Source organism: Bradysia coprophila (assembly GCF_014529535.1).
Source record: "Bradysia coprophila strain Holo2 chromosome X unlocalized genomic scaffold, BU_Bcop_v1 contig_20, whole genome shotgun sequence".
Classification (NCBI taxonomy): domain Eukaryota; kingdom Metazoa; phylum Arthropoda; class Insecta; order Diptera; family Sciaridae; genus Bradysia; species Bradysia coprophila.
This window is the reverse complement of record NW_023503307.1, coordinates 1,651,977-1,672,364: the sequence shown is the minus strand read 5'-3', so window position 1 is coordinate 1,672,364 and position 20,388 is coordinate 1,651,977. Positions and strand designations below refer to the sequence as shown.

Sequence of the window (20,388 nt, the reverse complement as noted above, 5' to 3'; positions counted from 1 at the left end):
ATTTTATGGCCTGAACCTGAGCGACCTGAGCTGATTCAGCTTGGAATCAAGAGTAGAATGCAGCGGTAAACTGGTGTCGAGTTGAATAGTAACTTTTTGATACAATTTCCAAATCTGTACCGTTGGTATATGATCAGAACAATATACCCTTACCTCACCATTCTTCTTTTAATTTGATAAGACTTAATATATTTCCGTCACGGACAGCATGACATAATAATCAAAATGTTGATACTTTCTTTAGTTAGTTCGTGTTGTAGGCAATGGTAATGCAAATAATACAATCACTTCCTTATAGTTGTCATTTCAGTCGACATTACATTCTAGGGACCAATTTACCCATTTCCCCTGAAAATGAAATTGATTCTAGGATTAGTCGTAGTCCTTAATCTAGCGGCAACAGTAAAACCAAGTCCACAGACGAGGTTTTTCTGCATTCATTCGTAAGTAAATCCAAATACACATTTTTTCGTAAAATACAACAAGACAACCTTATCAGGTCTGATACAATCTATAAAGAGACAACCACCAGTGATATGTCGAAGAATCTCGATTTCAAACTTGACTTTGCATTTCTTGTCCACGGATGGGGGTCGTTGTTTAACGTTTCAGATGAAGGTAGCGATGTGAACATGGTTATGACTGTTCGGAACAATATTTAATAAACAAAAATATTGTTCGATGAAGTTGCAAGACGAAATTTTCACTTAAATTTTTTTTGCTAATTTTCAGGCGGCACTCCATACAAGATCGGTTTAGGTATACAACATTCCTACACTTTTCTGTCGCTTTTTATCAATAACAAATTTTAAAATTCAAAGCTTGGGTAAAAGAGAAGAAAACCAATTTCTGTGGGATAGATTGGAGAGAATTGGCGTCTGATGACTATATTAATGCCGCTCTAAAGCATGTACAAACTGTTGGTAAACAATTCGCTGCGTTCATGTTATCCTTGTTAAAGAAGAGCGGTAAAACTGCGGATTCAATCTCAATTGCTGGTCATTCTTTGGGAGCCCACGTATCTGGGCTGGCCGGACAGACCATTTATGAATCCACCAAAACTAAAATCTCAACCATCTATGGCCTCGACGCAGCCGCTCCGACCTTCTATTTTAAAATACCACTGATAGCAAAATCTAATTTTAGTCTTAGTACAGACAATGCAAATTTTGTACAGGTTTTGCACACAACTTCAGCTCTAGGGACCAGTAAGAATATCGGGCATGCCGATTTCATTGCGAATGGTGGAAATGTACAGGGCGCATGTTTGGATGAAGTTCTGAAAGCTGAAGACTTATGTTTGTTTCGAAAGCGAAGGGAATTTTCGATTTATCTAATCTCTTCTCCCTGTTTCAGTAATAAAATGCAGTCATTCCTTTGCTAAAGATATTTTCCTTGCGTCGTTTACACACTGGTGCACCGGTTACATAGAAAATAAAAATGGAACGATTTACTCGTGGTTCTTAGAATTCTTTTCTAATTCGAAAAGCAGTGAGAGTGATGTATACGGAATTCATAGTAAAAAAAAGTTCGGAATATTTGAACTGGAAACTTCCAATTCCGAACCGTACTGTGAGGAGAAGTAAGTCGTGGTCACTTTTCTTAGCTCTCAATTCTTTAATAAACAAAATTAACCACTGATTAACGGTCTCAATTATTTTGAAGAAAAAAATCCAATATTCGACACTATATGTAACAACATGACTTCATTAAGCTTCTTTTCCAATATATCGGCTATTTTCTAGATATTTCTGAAATCCCGTGCACCAAATGAACTAGTAGACTCGATTCACGCCATAAGTGCGTTTAAGAATTTGAATCATGGCCGGAGCGGTAGCGGAGGACTTGACGCAGTCTTTCTCACCAAAAAAAGACCGAAGAAAATTTTTTGAGACGCGTCAACAATGTATAGCCGAACCTTTCAGTTTCTACACTTTGGCGTATATCACCTCAAAACCTATTTCATCATATTCTCTTAGTCAATATATGTAAATTGTCTTGTAGGTCTGTTCCTGAACAACTACCACTTTGCGGCGCAGATTTTTTTGGTTTGTAACTTACAGTGCCATCTGTGATGTCACATAAACATCACACTCATACAGAATTTCAAGTCGAAATGTATCTCTCGACGTAAGGATAATAAGACTAACGTTTGACAGTGGTTCGGATTCCAGTTTAATCAGTAGGTCCAATTAGACGAAAAAGGGACACGCACAACAGGCCCAACGGAGGCTTAGGCGCAGAGATTCGTCCCATACAATCTAATCTAAGCCAGCTTGTTTGACCTAATTGGGTGTAAAATTGCATTTTTGCGTAACGAAGCTGAAAGCGTCAACTCTAGCGATATCAGTCATTTTAGAAATCGTACTACAAAGACTGCGTCACACTTTTCTCGTATGGATTTTTGTCAAGATTTTCGATGAATCGATGGATGAACCAATGAACTAAAAAATAAATTTCAGCGGACTTTTGGTGTGAATTGACAATACAAATTACGTCATTGGGGTTGTCTTTCAATTTTTAACGCATCATTCATTTTCTTCTCGCGCGCGTTAGTTAGCGGGTATGATGCAAGTCCACATCATGAAAAATTAAAAAAAAAAAACTTTTTTGTAGAGACTAACGAAATAGTATACATAAACGTTTTGAATTTTCCCGCTTGGCTTTAATGACTCTCGTTACAAAAATAGTATATTTCAACATACCCCAATACACACAAGATGTGTGTGCACGCGCGGGCGAAGCCCAAGCGAAAACACACATCGAGTGTGTATTGGGGTATTTTGAAAGATATTTTTCTGTAATAGTGAGAGTGTGTTGGTGCATTCCTTCCCAACCGTTACTTTCCTTCTCGACCGTTTACTTTCCCTACCGACCGATTCATATCATAGCTCACCAATACACTCTCACGTATACAGAAAAATGATTTTCGACCCGCACGCATGTAAATTATTATTCTCCTTCTTACCTTCTACCGATTATGTTCTGTTTAGATCTAATTGGTTATTATAGGTATTTGTCAGCCGTAGAAATAGTGAAATGGTATTTCCAGTTGAATCGCTTTTAGTTTGACCATTTCATAGTGGTGAATCAACATTGCCAGTCGATCCTTCATCATTTGTGTTTTGTACCTTCAACCGGAAAGAAATTCCAAAAATGTACACAATCAGGGCGCATCCAATTATCAGTCAAGTGATCACAGTTCTACAAATATTCGGAATGTGGCACAAAGACGAGGAGTCAACTTTCTCAAAGATAGGCAAGAAAATGATAAATTCAATAATGTTGGTATCGCTTTTCGCTTCACTATCTTCAGGAGCTTACTTAAGCGGCGACATGAACGAATCGGTATATTTAAGCGCTGCAACAGTGGCCAGTGCTCTCCTGGTGGTCAAACTCGGTTACATACTTTCGAAGCAACACGAAATCAATGAATTTCTGAATGATATCTGCGTTCATTCGATCGAAGATGTAAACGAATTTGATGAAATTAACATCAAATTGGAAAATTTTGCCAAATTCGGCTACATAAATGTGTTTTCAATGCTGTTGGCCATTTTCCTTTTTATCATTTTATCATTACCATTCTTCTCGAGTGAGAGACGGTTACCGTTGAACGTTGGTTTTCCATTGGACTGGAAAAATAGTATCGTGGGCTATTGCTTGGCCCATACGTTTGTCGTAGCTGCAGTCATATTTGCCATGGTTGTCACATTCTTTACGATAATTTATTGGTATGTGATGTTCAATTGCTCAATAAAATACCAATTACTAGGTAATAGCCTAAGAAAATTGGGCTCAAAGAACAGTGCAGCGAAGAACGTCTTTGACAAGCAAGAGACGGTTGAAGACTTAAAAAAGTTGATTGAATCTCACCGTAACATTAAAGAGTATGTTGACACGTTAAACAATTTTGATTCAATTCAAAAAATCGTCTACTTTTCTGTGCCAGAAAGACGGCATCCTTCAAGGCTTGTTTCTCGAACTTATTCTTGGCACAGATTTTTACGAGTAATCTCTGCATCTGTGGCTCTCTCTACGGTTTAGCATTCGTGAGTTTGAATCTAAAATTAAAAAATCTAACAATTTTAGAAAGGCCACAACGAACCATCACGTTGGACAAATTGAGTTTTTCATTGCAGAGTTCTGAAAATAATCTAATCCAAACCGTCATAAACTGTGTTATTCTCATCTACAACACTTTCGACATATTTGTGGTAATGTACTTTGGAAACGAGATCAAATACCATTATAGCCAACTCATTTACTGCTTATTCGAATCCGATTGGATCAATCAGTTGGACACAGTTAAACGGAATATTATAATTTTAACCGAAGTACTGAAACAGCCACAAGATCTGGTCATATTGAAATTGTATCCGATGAATTTGGAAACGTTCACATCGGTGAGTTAACTTTCAGATTGTATGCGTTACGTTTTCCTGCAATACACTAAGATTTTGTGCATCATTGCAGATAGTAAAGCTTACCTACAGCATGTTCAATATTTTACAGAAATTTGGAAAAAAATAATTTTATTTTGGTGACCCGAAATCGGTTCTATGCATATTACCAAATTCGACACAATTTAATAGAAAATAAATTGCTTTAAATTTATTATTTTGTCGATTTGTCGTATGTTTATCCGTGTCCTCTATTCCTAGTATTCAAACGAATGATAATTCGTAGTAAGTGATAGTAATTACTTCATATGTCAATATTTACAAATGGAATTGATATTCATTAAATTCATAACTAAACTCGTAAATCATTCGATTGTCACTGCCGGCAGGTAGAGTCAAAATACCGAATGAAATACGTTTACAGACAGAGTAAAGTAACACAGGCGAGAGCAGTCGATTTTGACGAGGGACCTAAATTCATAGGTGGGCCTTTGATTTTAGTGCAAAACGCTTTTTAAGGCTTGGAATAGATCGGGTTTAGGTCGACCTGTGACCTGAAAATCAAAAACCTGACCTGATCTGAAATTTACTTGACCTGATTTAAATTTCACCTGAACTGACCTGTTCCGAGTCTTAACTGATGCAAATGCATGAAACGAATACGTAAACGATTGTAACGGGATTTAGGTCCCTCCTTTCAATGTATTTTCGTCGTCTGCTCCTGCCTGGCTTACTTTACTCTGTCGTGCCACAAAGTGAACAAAATATTCTTAAATTCTAGCAAAAAATTGAAATTATAAGTTCACGAATGGCCGTCCATACAAACTCTTCAAATTAATTTTTTATGAGGAAACAAATTCAATTTTGTTTAATTCGTGTGAAGATCTTTTGCTTACTAACAATTTCAGACCGATAAGAGCGCGATTATGAAATAGAAATACTGAATGCATTCAATGAATATCCTGTTCCTGCACGAATTAAACAAAACTGTATGTGGGACCAAATTGGAACGAAGACATACAGTCTTCGTAATCATCACTTGGTAAATCAATAAATCCAATACCTGGGTAGAATCCTAAATTGTAATCGATAGAGGAAATGTAAATTGATTTTGTTTCATCTTTTATTTATGTTGTAAAATTCGATATTATTGAACCAGCTCCAATTCGCTAAAGGGACTGCTGAACAATTCTGTTAAACGTTGGCCAATTTGGAAATATATTTTTTTTAAAATGTTGATTCCATCCAAATAAGTGTCGGCGTAAAAAAAATTATCGTGATCGTGCAACCTTACTGGTGTGTTCCAGATGGGTGAGAATCCCAGAGCTGGAATGTTTTTCTGTATTTTTTTTTATTCAAAGGAAAACTGACTGGCTTTCAGTGATAGAAAGACTTACAGGTCTAAGGAATCGACTGTCAGTCGCTTCGGAACATATTTCTTTGTTGACTTTCAGGCTCACGTAAAATGTAAAAAAATCAAAGTGAAATCCTTTTTGTCTAACGTACGACTCATCTATGGCACTTCTGAAAGCAATCCAGAACAGATTCGTTTCATCTGTTGCTTTTACCGGTGATTGCGGATCCTCCGACTGATAATTTATTCTTACGTTATCTCTTGTTTCTTCACACCTTCTTTCAAAAAAAAAAAAATGATCTCAAATGAGCAGAGCAATAAACATCCTCCATCATTACCATTTGATCAAATTCGTTTTAATCCACATCCCAGGCTTGTCGTATGTCACATACGATGCTCATTTCACCGGGAATGACATAATTTTGAAGACCACTTATTTAGTTTAAACTATGGTTCCTCACCTCATTGATCGTGGTACGGAACTCGCTCGCTTACAATTTCGTTCCTTATTACGTCTTCCTTTAGACGCATCGAGAAAAATTACTATTTCACATAAAATAGACAAATTTCACATAAAATTTATGAAATTCAGTTAACCGAAGCGTGAGTGAGCTCATATCCGGGTCGGCGTTAGCTTCCTAGGCTGATTTTCAAACGAATTGCTCCATGTAGTTAAAGAGCATACTAGTAATTTAGTTTTAGTTGTCGGATTCTCCGAGACTAATTTAGGTGCGTTAACTCCAAAACTACAACCTAACAGCTGCCATCAATTTTATTCTAAAATTTTGATGAGTAGGAAATTTGTTGAGAATATTTTCGAATTGAATTATCTACAATAGGTCCTGCTACGCTACATGGACAAGTATATACCACCTCATTATGCTCCAAAGAAAACTGGAAAATTCTTGTTGAAGATTTAGGAGGGACTTAAGAGGGTAAGAGAAGAAATTGCTGTTGAGAAACACTCTAATAGGCATGTAGAGCGAAGATTCCTGATTTTTGGAAGTTGGAAATGTTGGACTCGAAAAAGTAATGCAAGATAGTCGCATCAAGATATCAACTGGACTAGGTGTGGATATAAAGTTGTTAAACCCGATCCACACTAATAACCAGATTTCACTCTTTCTGATTAGGTCTATAATAAGCCATGATGATATCAATAGGAATAGTAAGTCGAGATGGCTCTCTTCGTTTTCATTATTCTAATTGCAAAGATTCTCAAGAAGTCAATTTGTCGGCGATATTCAAAAATGACATCAAACGACAAAACCATTTAAAATTTTAATCAGTCGTAATTACTTGATTTATCGAAGTGCAGAGCTTTGAAGCTATCAAATGTTTTGAATAACTTCCGAAGCTCTGACCAATTTTCGGGAGCACAAGCAGCAGAAAAAGATGAGAACATTTTAACATTGATTTCTCATTTTTATTTCATTATTATCTCGATCGTTTTAGTCTTTTCAATGTATATAATTAATGATAGTAGCAGAGTTGTTTACTTCAATTGTTTTTCCATAAATATTTTTTGTTTGTTTTGTTAATTTTCCTAAACACTTAAGACTTAAATTAGGGGACTCGAAATCACGCTGGTCAGTGAGCTTGGCTGCGGCATCGGTGCCTTTTTCTCAACGTTTTCTAATTCGTCCGATTGGTTCATTTTCAATTCGTTTAAAGTGGACGCGAATTTCGACCATTCATCCACGCGAGGATTTGCTAAATGCTCGGCAACATCGTACACATACACATGACCAGCATCATCGCCGATAGTTACATGCAATCCAGATGGTGTCCACGAGACGCGATTCAGAGCCGGTGATCCATCGACAACAACCGAAGCAACTGGAACCTCGGTGTCTTGGTTTAGGTTCCATAAATCTAAACGACCATTTCCATCCACACCAGCAAATAGTGCTGGATGGATGGGTGACCAGGCTACATCCATTACATAATCTGAATTATCTTCGAATGAGTACAATGGCTTGTTTTCCTGCAATCGAATGGTTTTTGTGTATTCCACACTCGTGCCAATGAAATGTTGGTGACAGAGATTAACTTACTTTGAGACTCCACAATTTGATCGTCCAGTCGATTGAGGATGTGAGGAATAGATGTCCGAAATCCGGCGATGACTGGTTGTAGTGTGTTGATACACCAGTTACCGGTCCTAGATGCTTCTCGTAGCTCTCACCAATTCCAGATCGTGTTCCGTGGCGACAGCCTGTCAGTAGAAATTATTGACATTAGGGCAATTGAAATCTCCAATATTTCTTTGACTCTGTTTGTTACCTGAATACACGCAACCATCTTCACTGCCTAGTATAAAGTTATTGATTTCGTTATTCGGAAATGCCATAGATGTGACCGCTATCGACTTGGATTGCCTGTAATAATGGGAAACGTTATATCGACGATTCTCTTTGTGATCAATCGAAATGTCTTTACTTGAATTGTAATTCTAATATGTCTTGTGGCGACGACAACATATCTAAACTCCACGAACATAATTTACCATCTGACGATACCGAAATTACGTTGTGAGCATTCTGTGTGCCAACCATAGCTAAACAATAAACTGGATGCTGTAAAAATGTTGATTAGATCGGCGGAAATAACATAAACATCGCTCCCAATCAGCTTACAGTATGTGCGGTAGAGTTTAAGGGACTTCGATGAATCGGCGTTCGTTTCTGCACTCGATTATCCCAAAGAACAATTTGTCCGGAATATGTACCACCAAGGATCAAATTCGGATGAAATTTGGCATAACAAGCCGACATCACAGCACTTTGACAATGGAACACATCTTCGGGAGTTGTTTTCTTGAATTTTGTATTCCATACCATAACAACGCCGTCTGGTTCATTGGGACTCTCCTAAATCAGTCTCATTAATAAACGCTTCGACTCTCCACAGCCATAATTTATAACAACGTACCTCATTGTTGTGGTATGAAGCCAAAAGTAATTCCGGGAAATGAGTCGACCAATCCATCGAAGTAACACAGCGATTCTTTGACCATCGATCACAATAGAAACTTCGATTCAGCGATAATTTTGCGTGAGATCGTTCGTCTCTAACAATGCCAATGCGAGTTAGATTACGTTCAGTAACTGGAATTGACTTCAACTTACGTATTATCATCGGCGTCACCACCTCCAATATAATCAGTGTAAATGTCCACTGATTCAGTAAGTGCACGTTCAACAATTCTGCCAGCTTTCATAACAAATCTTTGGAAGTCTTCCGATAAAATAATCATTTCCTTTTGTTCTTCGGACAATTCCCTGACTGTAATGTAAAAATTAGGATTATTCCCCGATCAGCTCAGCAGAATTATATGCCCAGCGAACTCACTTTCTTTTTTCTCCTCCTCTTTATCCTTCTTCTCTTGTGGTGTAATAGCTGGTGCAACTTCTTTAACCGTTGGTAAACCGTGCGGTAGAATACCAGGAGGCAACTTTGAATGAAATCCGTGGTCTAAGTGAGGTAGCGAATTCTCTTCGTCGTCTCCTTGGGCATCACCATAAGTAAGAACTGTATAAGTAAAACTAACAATGCTAGGAATACGACATACAAAAACAAACAAACGATAACTAATTTACGTTTCTAAAATAAATACTACATGCAACGCCTCCATCTTCGGCTATGGCTGATATTTTCGATATCTAACTCTCAGATTTTTTTTTAAAAGCATTCAGCTGTGGAATATTTTCTTTTAACTCAAATCAAATCGCATCAATTTTGATTAATTAATTTTTTTAAATGGAACCTGGTAATATCTCTTTTAGAGTTAAAAATTCAATTACAGTTCAATGTTCAGTACCATATAACAAACATCTGCAATCTGCAGGCAAGTTACTTTATTGTGCATTTGCAATGAAATGTCGAAGGTAAACCTTTTATTAACTTTACGCCAATGACGGCTAATATTTCCGGTGAACGAAATTATATTTTTGAAAAAAAAAACATTTTTTGTTACATTGGCTTCCTGTTGTGTTAATGTTAGAGAAAACGAGAGAGTACTGACTCTACATTAAAAGACATAGAAATACGGAAGTGATAGATTTTGTATGAAATACTTCACACGAAAGAGGTTACAGATTTAGTTCTTTTGTTGCGATGCGTTGGCCGTTTCTAAAAGGTATTACATCGTATTCAAATTCGATGACCCTAATAGTTTCGAGTACGGAATGAAATTTGTTCTTACGTCGTAAAAGTGACTTAGTTTAGTATACAGCGACACGTTCGTGAGTCATTGCCAATAAACATACGTCTCGCTGTTTGCATAAAAAACTGTACCGCAAGGGCAATTTTCTTCACATATTGGTTTTGATCAGTTCAGGTCAGGACCACGAAGATAGAGAAATTGTGATAGTACGTCGACGTAAAACTTGCGATTTACAAAAAGACTCTCCATACGTTTCGTCATTTCAAAGTTTTACGAAAACTTATTGCAATATCTCTTATACTGATATTAGGAACAGAACTGCAATTCCGGTCATTGTTGCCGACGAAAATAAAGAACCATTGAAAGTTTCACAAGTCACTTACAAATGGCGAATGCTGAGTTACGCTTAAGCCAACTAGACTTACAAATGGCGAATGCTCAGTTAAGCTTAGGCCAATCAGGCTATAGGGCAAACAAGTCAGTTCCACGCCTCTTGATTTTAATTGGGAGGCCATGGTGACTCGATTTTCTAGTAATTCGTAATTCGTAACTAAGCTGCTTATCCTATTAGGCAATTTTAGGCGGTTTGTTTGGTATTTAACAAGAAAAATTGTTACAAAACTTTTATATGGAATTCTCTATTAGTTACTGTGTAACTCTTTAAATTTTTATTTCTATATTTAATCTTCCCGATTCTTCAACAGCACTTCTTTTGTGATATCTACAGTGTTTTATGAATGCGCGACTAAAACCTTGCGACATTCAGTCCAGCAATCGTAGTCCGAACTGTTGATGGACGAACATGATAAATAAGTTTCATATACAGTACATCTGGTTCTTGCTTGAAAATGATTTGAAAAGGTGTGTAGTCCGAGCCAAAGGAGAACACACCAGTTATACGTTTGCACGTTTCATGGTCTCACGCACGTGCGTGGAAGTGTAAAGCCTGGTAGCAATGTGACTAGTGGATCAATAAGTGCAACAGTTGCTTCAACTGCAACGAAGCCACAAATTGACATAAACTGCAGTGAAATTTATAATCTAATTCATACTTTTATTTATACTTAACGCTATAGTGTTACCTTGCCGGACAATTCAAGGGCTAGATGTGTTACAGGTTGATGACGTCCAAACCAGAATCACTCGTCAAGGCTTATTTATAGATAACGTTCTCTAGTTTTTCTAGGTCTATTAGGCATTCCGTGTTCTATGTTTTCATTTTTTTTAACATGGCGCATCTTCTACCCTAAGACTCGAACAGGACGTCATTTACAAATGCACTCTGATATTATAGAAGCTTATCGTACAGTCGACTTCAGTGAAATTGAGTCATGTATTTGCTTCAGTTGCTTTTCAGCTGGTCCATTCATACAAACAAAAGTGCATATACACGTCTTTATACCACGCGCCTGGTAGTGGTAAAACTAAAGAGTTTAATTTGTATGAGTGGACCAGCTGAACCCAATTCATGCCCCAATTTCACTGACGTTTACTGTAAATTCAGATACAACTACAGTATGACACAACTAGCTCTAGAATTGCCCACAATTTATTTGCAATTTCTTAACGTGTCGATGTATAACCAGTCATTTTTAACAACCTTGTTGTGACAAATTAATTTCTAAAAAATGATAGAATTAACATTCAATTGTTACTGTTCAACGTATCGATTTTTGGTTTAAATATTTCTCCACCCAATTTTGAGATATTTTGTTGTTGTTGTTTTTTAAAACTTTATTTATGCAGGTTGCAGGTGAGTGATGGTAAAGGTGTTAAAATGTAAAATTTTCTCATTTATCCAAAAATTCATTCATAAACTCTTAAAAGCTATCGAAGCTAAAATCTACACCGTGGAAGTTTATTGAAGCAAAAGTTATATTGAGTGAGTGTAAGTAAAAACCTTTTGCTTTACACAGATGTATTGAAGTTGCAATTGTTTTTAGTTAGTTATCAGTTAGGAATAATGTTAGATGAATAAGCATTGTATTACAATAATGAGTGGGTGGGTGGCGTTGAGCAGTTGCGTTATTAGTTTGCAAATTGAATGTTCTGAGAGCGAGATAGAGATAGAGAGATTGAGTGAGAAATGATAATAAAATAAAGCTGGAACATGCATTGCGAAGACACCATTCAAAATAAGTAAAATAAAGAAATAGAGGAAGACGTGTAAAATGCATCTATCTACTGTATTTTACCATTTTTCGTTTCTTTTCTTTTTTTGGCTTAGATACCTACCTGTAAACTCATCCTCCCATTCTAAACCAGGATTTAAATTGTATTCATCTTGAAATAGAAAAAAAGAGAAAAATTCTAACTTTTATGCTTTACAATTTTGTTAAAAAGATTTTTTTTGTTTTCAATTTATTTTTTTGTCGTAAAATTTGTTGAAAACTGAAGGTGAAGATTCACGTTAAATTTATTTTGATAATTTTTTTGTATTTTTCCGTTGCATAAAGAAAAAAAATTTGGAAGAAATTTTGTTACATAAAATTAGGCAAAATTAAAATAAAGTCTGAGACGCTAAAGCAAACAAACGGATAAATCTTAATGAAAGAACAGATCAGCTCATTCATACTTTCAATACGTTTATACATTTCAAAAAAATCTGTATACAAAATTATAAAAAGAAATTTATTGAAAACTCAGATCCTAAGCAAGAAACACCTCTCCGAAGGGCACAGCAATTTGCCCCATGAAAATTCCATAAAGTCTCGACTAATTTTACTTCTATCAAAAAGGGACAGATCATAAGGCCCTCATTCACCGAATGGCATTTTCTTTTTGATTAGGGTGTTTTAAATGCAATTGATTCTCTTACTCTCGTAAATCCATCGGATTTTCCAAGAAAAATTTGTTATTGTCCTTTGAGTTATAAGTTAGAATTGGCCACCGTTGGGCCTCCTCTTGTGCGCAATCGTAAAATTCTTTGAGTTATACCGCCCTATAGGCATTATACATTTCCAGGCAGTATGCTATATAGTCTTGTCCTATCGTGAAACTTATTTTCGAGACCCTTGTTGATGAAAACCATAAACCATTTATTTTTACCAGTTTATCGTTGACAAAGGTCCCAATTGATAAATTAAACAAGATATCGAGACTATGTAACAAACTTCCGGCAAGTATATACTGCCTTTATACGCCCTGAAGAATAGCTAAAAAATTGTGTTGTAGATTTACGAGAGCTTCACGAGGGTGAGAGAACCAATTTCATTTGAGAAACACCCTACTGTTGATAGAATTATGCAGTTTAACATGAGCACATAAAACCCAAACAATAAATAGACATGCGTTTAGCAGCTTGTGATAATAAATTAAATCCCGTTGAAGCAATGAACATTTTTGACGAAAATATTTTCCAAAACGATTATTTCTCAAGTGTGACGTACCACTTGGAATGCATAAAGGGGCAAAAAAAATATTTTTTTTTTGGCTATGACAAACGATTCCTCCTCTGACTGTGAAGATTACATGTACCACAATAAATCAGAGCGAAATTTTAATTTATTGGATTGTAATAATCAACAATATATTCGAAATTCATTCTAGATCGAGTATAATTGGAATTGAATGATATTGAAACGCCTTAGAGACTAAAATTTGATGAGCTTTATGAACACATTTGGTAAGAGGTTGGGCTTGAGAGGCTTGAGCACACATTGTCTAAATGCTACAAAAAATAAACAAGGATCATTGGGTAATTCATGCAAATAAAACTAATGAGTATACACTAACAGAGTTATACATCTACAAAAAATATTTAAACTAAAAAAACCCAAAAAAAGTCAAATCAAATGAAAAACTGTTTACAGAGTGTGACTAAGCGATAAGTAAAAAAAGGTGAAAAAAAGCAACGAAACATCGTTGAATTTCAACAATAAAAATAAAATATTTTTTGTATAAAAATCATCGAGGAACATAAAATGGGTGGAGAAATAAAACTTGAAATTACGCGCGATTCGAAAAAGTAAAATTTAAGTTTAAAATTAAAAACTAAATTAAATTTCTACAATAAATCAAGAATGCCTATTTAAATGAATTAAAACCAATTGAATGCTTAAATTTACGAAATTTAAATTAAAAAAACATGAAGCAGCCTTATACTCGTCTAACTAAAACTTCTATTAATTACTAGAACAATTCCGGACAATCTTTACAGTTTCAATTTATCTTCGATGTCTTCAATGTCCAGCAAATTCATTGACTTTAGGGTCATATAAGAATACGAGAATACGATTTTAAGATGAAACGAAAATTCAGTCTTGTAATTGAATTGATGATGCTGCAGTAATTTGTTGTTTTTTTTTGAAATTCAGAACCTTCGGCAAAGGAACGTAGTAACGTAATGTAACAGTAAAGAATAAAACGGTGAGTATTTGAGGGCCGTAACTAACCCGTTCTTTCAAGGTGGTCATACAGATGGCAAAAATAACTTTTCATGATGAAATTAAGGAAAAACCGGCTTTCCGCAACCCAGGCTGGCAAATCCTCAGATTATTCGTTAGTAGCTATGTCCCCGTGGAATTCAGACAGTGCAAATGTTAAGCTTCATATTCCTTTCACAGGCGATCTCATTGAAAACAGAATGTAAACTAGCTAATTAAGCTAATTTGTCAATTAAATTCATCAAATTTAACTTGATAGCTGAATGTTTCAAAAGTCCCTTAAAGTTCATGCAGGCAAAAGCTATTTTCCTTAAGGTAAATTTTGCGCAAAAGAGGGGTTTTCCCAAAGCTAGGTGGACAACACATCGTATGCGCACAATTTCAATTAAGGTAAAAGTTAGGAACACGATTTGGCGTAAGGCAAAGAAATCTTCATTTTTTACAAACGTCACTTTTACGCACTAGTACATGAAAAATCATTTACGCACTGCTTTCATTGCACTGCTGTTCATAAAATATTTATTGGAACATTAAAATAGCTAGCAAGACTCAAAAAACAATTACTTCTATCACGGCGTCATCCCCACCCAATTTAGTTTCAAAATACTCGGATAGACATTAGTTTTCAACACTCGACTATACAACGTTTTCCAGCAGTTTTTAACACCCAACTATAACATATGCCAGTGAACTGCATTGCAGATGTTTAAAGTTTAAGAGTATACAAATTGATGCACCGTGACTCGCCCGATTGCAAAGTGCAAGAAACGAAACATTCGAAGTACATTGCAAAGCGTCTTAAGATGTGCAAATAGAGATCCGGTCTACGAAATTCGGTAAATGACCAATCGATATTAAAAGTTTTCGATCGATTTCGAATAAAATAGAGAACACGAGATAACAAAACTGTAAAGATTGTGTGTACGAGTAAATAAGAATTTGACTTAAAAACGAATTTGAAATCGAAATAAACTCGAACTTACCGTAGTAATCGGTAGCCAACGCTGAAAAGAGAACAGAACGTAATTAGTTAGACGGAATGGATGATAAGCAAACAATGAAACTGAAATTCATTTAAGTAAAAAAGATTTTCGAATGACAAAAATGAACAACACGAGTTGAACGTTTTCATTTTTTACCATTTTAAACGAAATAAAAATGAATTTGATTTTTGGTCAAAGAAAGTCACTTAATACCTTTGCGAGGACGCCACCAATCTTCCATATATCCTGACAAAGGTGAGGAATGGCAAGAAAGAACTGTATTCGTTATTTTATTTTATTAAAATTTTTGTTCACACATTTCAACACCGATAAAATGTTACGGAAATTAAATTAAAATTTTCAAAAAACAAAACAAAGAAACATTTGAAGGGAAAGTTTTGTTTTCGTTGAAACAATGGAAAATTAAAGTTTCGCATTAAAAATGGTTTTAGTTACTAAAAAAAAGCATTTGGCCATCGGTTTCTTGGAAGGATTACTTAGATTTTCAATATTTCATATACAATTGGACAAGTGACTTTTCGACCATTCGTTTTAGCTATTATACCGAAATTCCAATCGAAAAATCACCTAAAAGCGGCAAAACAAAATCTATGTGAATATATGTGTGTCTCGGATGAATTACAAGATGATTGGTATAGAAAATGTATAAATGTACGGGTGAGAAAGTAATTTTAATGGTCTGAGTGACACTGAAGCAGAGGTAAGTTAGTACAGAAAATATAAAACGAAACCTACCATCACGTTCAACGCCTCCGGTGCTGCTAGTTTGTGTCTGTTTGGTGTATAAGACTGTCTCTTTTGGTGGTATATTTGTCGCCTGGACAGTGGTCATACTCAAACTAACTGCTTTCTTACGTCCTCCGCTGAAACACAATAATTGAACGAATATTAAAATCTCATGAGCCAACGTAATCCTGAGGGTAAAATTTACGTTTGCCCTGTTAAGCTCAACGGCTGTAGACTTCCATCTGGAGTGGCATTGTTAGATGTGTCGGATCCTACAGTATTCACCGATGACAGCGAGGATAGCACTTCTGATACGGGTGCAACACCCAACGACGATAACATTTCATCCAAATCCCTGCGAATATTTAGTTAATTAGTATCCAACGGCCGGGCGCGTAGCATTCCTGATTAGTGGAACTGTACCTTCGATTTTCTTTGTCACCGCCGATGCTAACTCGACCCGATGCATCTTCAACATCTTTAGCTTCTTTCTCACGTCGTCGTCGCTCTTTTTCTTCCCTCAGAGCCGCTAATTTTAGCTTCTTCTTCTCTAACTCGGCCTTGCGATCCATACTGGATTTTTTCACTTGAGTCGCCGTGGTTTATAGCAATCTGCAAGTGGATTCTTAAAACATTTTCCCGGTTAGTGCGAGGCAGTCAGCAAATAATAATAAAAATGGGACGAGGACAAACAAATCAGAAATCATCTCAGCTAGTCTAATATCTACGATACTAAGAATCTCAACCAGTCTACCACTCGATGCCGGTTGTTTACAAAATCTTTCTTGAATTGTAGCCTGATTTTTCCAAATTGAACCGTAAATCAATATTAACAAGCATCAACTGAGGCTAACGAGGTGCAAGGGCTAAGGAGTTCAAGAGTCGTCATTATTCTTATTGGAAAAACACTCGCAATGATTGCGTAAAATTGATGACGTAAACATTATTGTTGATTTTTCCACTGGATCAACCCATTCCCATATGCTACATTACGTCCATTGTGGAAGTCTAACAAACAGTTATACAGTGAAGTGTTATAATGTTATATACATATTAAAGTGGTGATGTCATCGATCGGTAGACGTCTTAGAACAAAATGTTAGGACTATTGATCTTCAAGTTTCTCGCAGCCCTGTCTAATAGACACCTTTGCCAATTCGGCACAATGTTTCACTTAATTGCACAACTGAAATGACCATTCACGATTCAGAGTAATACGACACGGAAAATCAATAAATGTGAAACGCCCCAGACTACAGCAGATCAACAAAATAATAATAACAAGCCACTTGCAATGAGTATTCCTTCTATTCACCTTTTTCACTTTCCAAGAACAAAAATATTTTCGCTGATAATTGAGGTCTTGGATCCACTTTTGTCTACAATTTAAGTAACTTTATAAGTTTACTCAACTCTCCGATGGTTCCTCTGCAATTTTCTATACACTGAAATGTGTCGGTTCGATTCTTTGTTTGACAGTCCCGGTGAAATCGTTTAAAGTATGCCAACAAAGCATCGGTGCGCCAGTGATGACAGTGTTTTGATTTTGATGTATTTGAAAAACGAAACCGTTTTGATGGCGCTATTTTCTTCGAAATTTATTAGAATTTATTAGATGAGATCAGAAATAATACAGGAAAAAATCATTTCTCTATTTTCTGTGACTATAATAGTAAAGCTCCAGTTTTGTAAAAGGAAATATCTACCACTAGCAGTATAATTGTTATTTATATGGAGGAAAATTCAAATTTTACTCCTGAACTTTGTGTTGTTTGGCTTCCCCCTCGGAATTTCACACAAGAAGTGTGTACCATTATTCGTCCCCCTATTCGGCTACAGAGGAACAGTTACTAGTTTGCCGACTAGATTAAGGTTAGCTCGCATAGTATGCCTTTTTATGTAGATGGAAGCACGGGTTTCCAGAGGGTATAATGTACAAAAATGCGTGTGTGCCAACTTGTAAAAATAAAAATTCAAAACCCAATGCTGACCGGTAGCAAACTCCCTTGACGAACGAACAATGCGAGAACAAATCCTTACTCTATTAGCCTAGTTTTTACAAATTATATAAACACTGAAGGTACTGCAGATCAGCAAAAACATGCGGATCCCTACTTTCGGGTGAATATAATTTTCATAACGTTGGACACAAGTAAAATCGAGTAAAATTTACTTTATTGCTTGCCCCATGCGAAAATTGATTCTTACATATCAATTTGGCCCCTGCGAAAATGGTCGATTACATGAGGGATATTTGCGTGACACTTTCGTCAGGAAATCTCTATTTTCGCGGGGTGCTCGAGTCATTCATGTAAAATCAGTTTTCGTGGGGTGCAGCCATATGAAGGTGAATGCGTCATCTGAAATATTTTATGCTCTCTAACATGAAAACGGGAATAATTATTGATGTTTTGTGTTTTTGGACAATTATTTTGCAGTGGCGAGAGTTCAGTGTGGCAAAAGAATTTCAATTCTTAAAAAGAAAAATCACAAAACTGAAAGCGTCAGCCATATTTGTTCTAGCAATAATTTCAATGTTTGTTATGAACACACATGGCGAGCACTTTTAGTTGCGTATTTTTCACTTCAATTCGAAAACACTTCACACATTGATTAATTTTAGATACAATTCATTTCACTTCACTGCAAAATTTTTCGTCTAAATAACAAAAACAACAAAATCATTGCTTAGAATGTATTATCATGGAACGGAATAACAATTCAATGACAATATGGCACCTGCCACTTCGATCACTTTCGGTACGGTTGGTACTGCTGTACCAATACCAATATTTTCGGGATATTTTTATGAAGAAGTATGAGCCGATTTCGGCTGTGTACTGGTTTTATAGTGCCGAAAAAATTTCTATTTGTTTTGTTGATTTTGTCTACGGAGATAGTTGTATTTAAATCAGCTTTTGTTGCTATTTATAGAAATTGATATGTAAGAATCAATTTTCGCATGGGCAAGCAATAAAATAGAATACAGTGCACCCTGCTGCAATGATTCATTACATGGTGGAACAATTTTGAAACTCGCAACTCACGCGTGTATGTTTAAGCGCCTCGATTTGAAAACTGTTATTTTGACGCGGGTAGTTACATACCTCGCCTTCGGCTCGGATATGCAAACTCTACCCTTGTCAAAATAACAGTTTTCAAACCTTGGCGCTTAAACACACACTTGTGAGTTGCTCGTATCTCAAAAATGTTCACCCATGTAATGAATCATTTTCGCAGGGTGCACTGTAACCTACTATTGTAAGGTTGCATCTCAATACTCGACACAGAAAATTTTGTACTGAACAATGCAATTCTTACAACATCATTAAGCCAAACATCACAGATGCAGCTAGAGATGAGCGGTAGGCATGCCTAGATGCAACATTATAGATCTTTTATTCACCCGAAAGTCGGAATCCGTATTTCTTGCTATTCCCTGAGTGTCTGCGGTAGTGTTTATACTAGGGTGGGTCGATTTTCCCAATTTTAAAATCCACAACCAGTAGGGTGTGTGGCTTGAAGAGACGAATCGATCTGCATCATTAGTTTTTGATGTCCGATTACTTTTGAATATCCCATGACAACTTTTACGAGTTCAGCGCCTTACTTAGTTTTGAGATTTTTGTAATTTTTTTTTTTCGTTGGATTCTCTTCAAATAAGTAAGTTGAAGACTCGTAATGATAAAAGAAACTAAGCGAAGCTTTTTGAAAAAAAATGTGCGAAATTTGCACACTTGTTCCACAATTTTCACATAAAAGTTCATAATTTTCACACAAAAAATCCATTTCGGTTCATAGTCTCGGTTTTTGTTGCTATCTTGCAAAGAAAAAATAAATTAAATAACAGAAATCAACAAATAGTGTGAGTGAGGAGAGTGAGTGGTCCCACTTGATCACATCGTTTATCGAAACTCCTGTCGCGTAGCAAATATTGGTCCGATTGAAAAACTAATTGCTGTTCCGGAGTTCTGAGGTCATGTGCTCCGAAGAAAATTTGATAATTTTTCTCTTGATATTACTAACATTGGATCTATTGTAACGACATTATAGCGAAGCATTTTCCTATTGACAAGGTAAAAGAATAGTAGACGATAAACAATGACTGCCGCAGTACCGTTCCAGATGATGTTCCGCCTGTAGAGCCCCCAGAAAGACGGAAAAAATCAGCATTTTGGCACCAACTTTTTTTCCAAGACTTCTGTAGGCTTGCAGCACAACTGGGTTCATTTATATGTGGAGCGATAGTGGGTGAGGCCAGCTACAACACCACATACTCAGTTCCGTGGAACACCGAGGAAGGCGGACTACGAACATCTGCTTATTTTAGACATAACTCTCGTGGATC

General features: G+C 36.1%; 3 protein-coding genes across 16 annotated transcripts; 2 read left to right on the top strand and 1 right to left on the bottom strand.

Annotated features, from left to right (window-relative positions):
* The first annotated feature begins 286 nt into the window (after nucleotides 1-286).
* LOC119068834 (phospholipase A1 VesT1.02-like) lies at nucleotides 287-1,634 on the top strand. Its single transcript, XM_037172618.1, has 5 exons — nucleotides 287-443; nucleotides 500-618; nucleotides 733-759; nucleotides 822-1,298; nucleotides 1,357-1,634. The coding sequence occupies exons 1-5, from the start codon at nucleotides 355-357 to the stop codon at nucleotides 1,584-1,586; spliced, it is 942 nt and encodes a 313-aa protein (XP_037028513.1). The 5' UTR covers nucleotides 287-354; the 3' UTR covers nucleotides 1,587-1,634.
* A 1,341-nt stretch (nucleotides 1,635-2,975) lies between these two features.
* Nucleotides 2,976-4,566, top strand: LOC119068833 (odorant receptor 94b-like). Its single transcript, XM_037172617.1, has 4 exons — nucleotides 2,976-3,890; nucleotides 3,953-4,052; nucleotides 4,143-4,406; nucleotides 4,477-4,566. The coding sequence occupies exons 1-4, from the start codon at nucleotides 3,157-3,159 to the stop codon at nucleotides 4,531-4,533; spliced, it is 1,155 nt and encodes a 384-aa protein (XP_037028512.1). The 5' UTR covers nucleotides 2,976-3,156; the 3' UTR covers nucleotides 4,534-4,566.
* Nucleotides 4,567-7,161: 2,595 nt separating this feature from the next.
* Nucleotides 7,162-17,511, bottom strand: LOC119068832 (cytoplasmic dynein 1 intermediate chain). Of its 14 annotated transcripts, none has more exons than XM_037172602.1 (15): nucleotides 17,356-17,511; nucleotides 16,464-16,665; nucleotides 16,246-16,395; nucleotides 16,050-16,177; nucleotides 15,507-15,569; nucleotides 15,294-15,314; nucleotides 12,161-12,208; nucleotides 9,112-9,291; nucleotides 8,889-9,045; nucleotides 8,692-8,830; nucleotides 8,397-8,630; nucleotides 8,200-8,336; nucleotides 8,044-8,138; nucleotides 7,815-7,975; nucleotides 7,162-7,744 (listed from the first exon to the last, which is right to left on the bottom strand). In XM_037172602.1, exons 2-15 carry the CDS (start codon nucleotides 16,610-16,612, stop codon nucleotides 7,319-7,321), a joined length of 2,088 nt encoding a protein of 695 aa, XP_037028497.1. In that variant the 5' UTR covers nucleotides 16,613-16,665; nucleotides 17,356-17,511; the 3' UTR covers nucleotides 7,162-7,318. The 14 variants fall into 14 exon arrangements, with proteins under 14 accessions (XP_037028497.1, XP_037028499.1, XP_037028500.1 ...); XM_037172604.1 differs by having other exon boundaries at nucleotides 9,112-9,267; XM_037172605.1 differs by having other exon boundaries at nucleotides 15,507-15,539.
* Nucleotides 17,512-20,388: the final 2,877 nt, after the last annotated feature.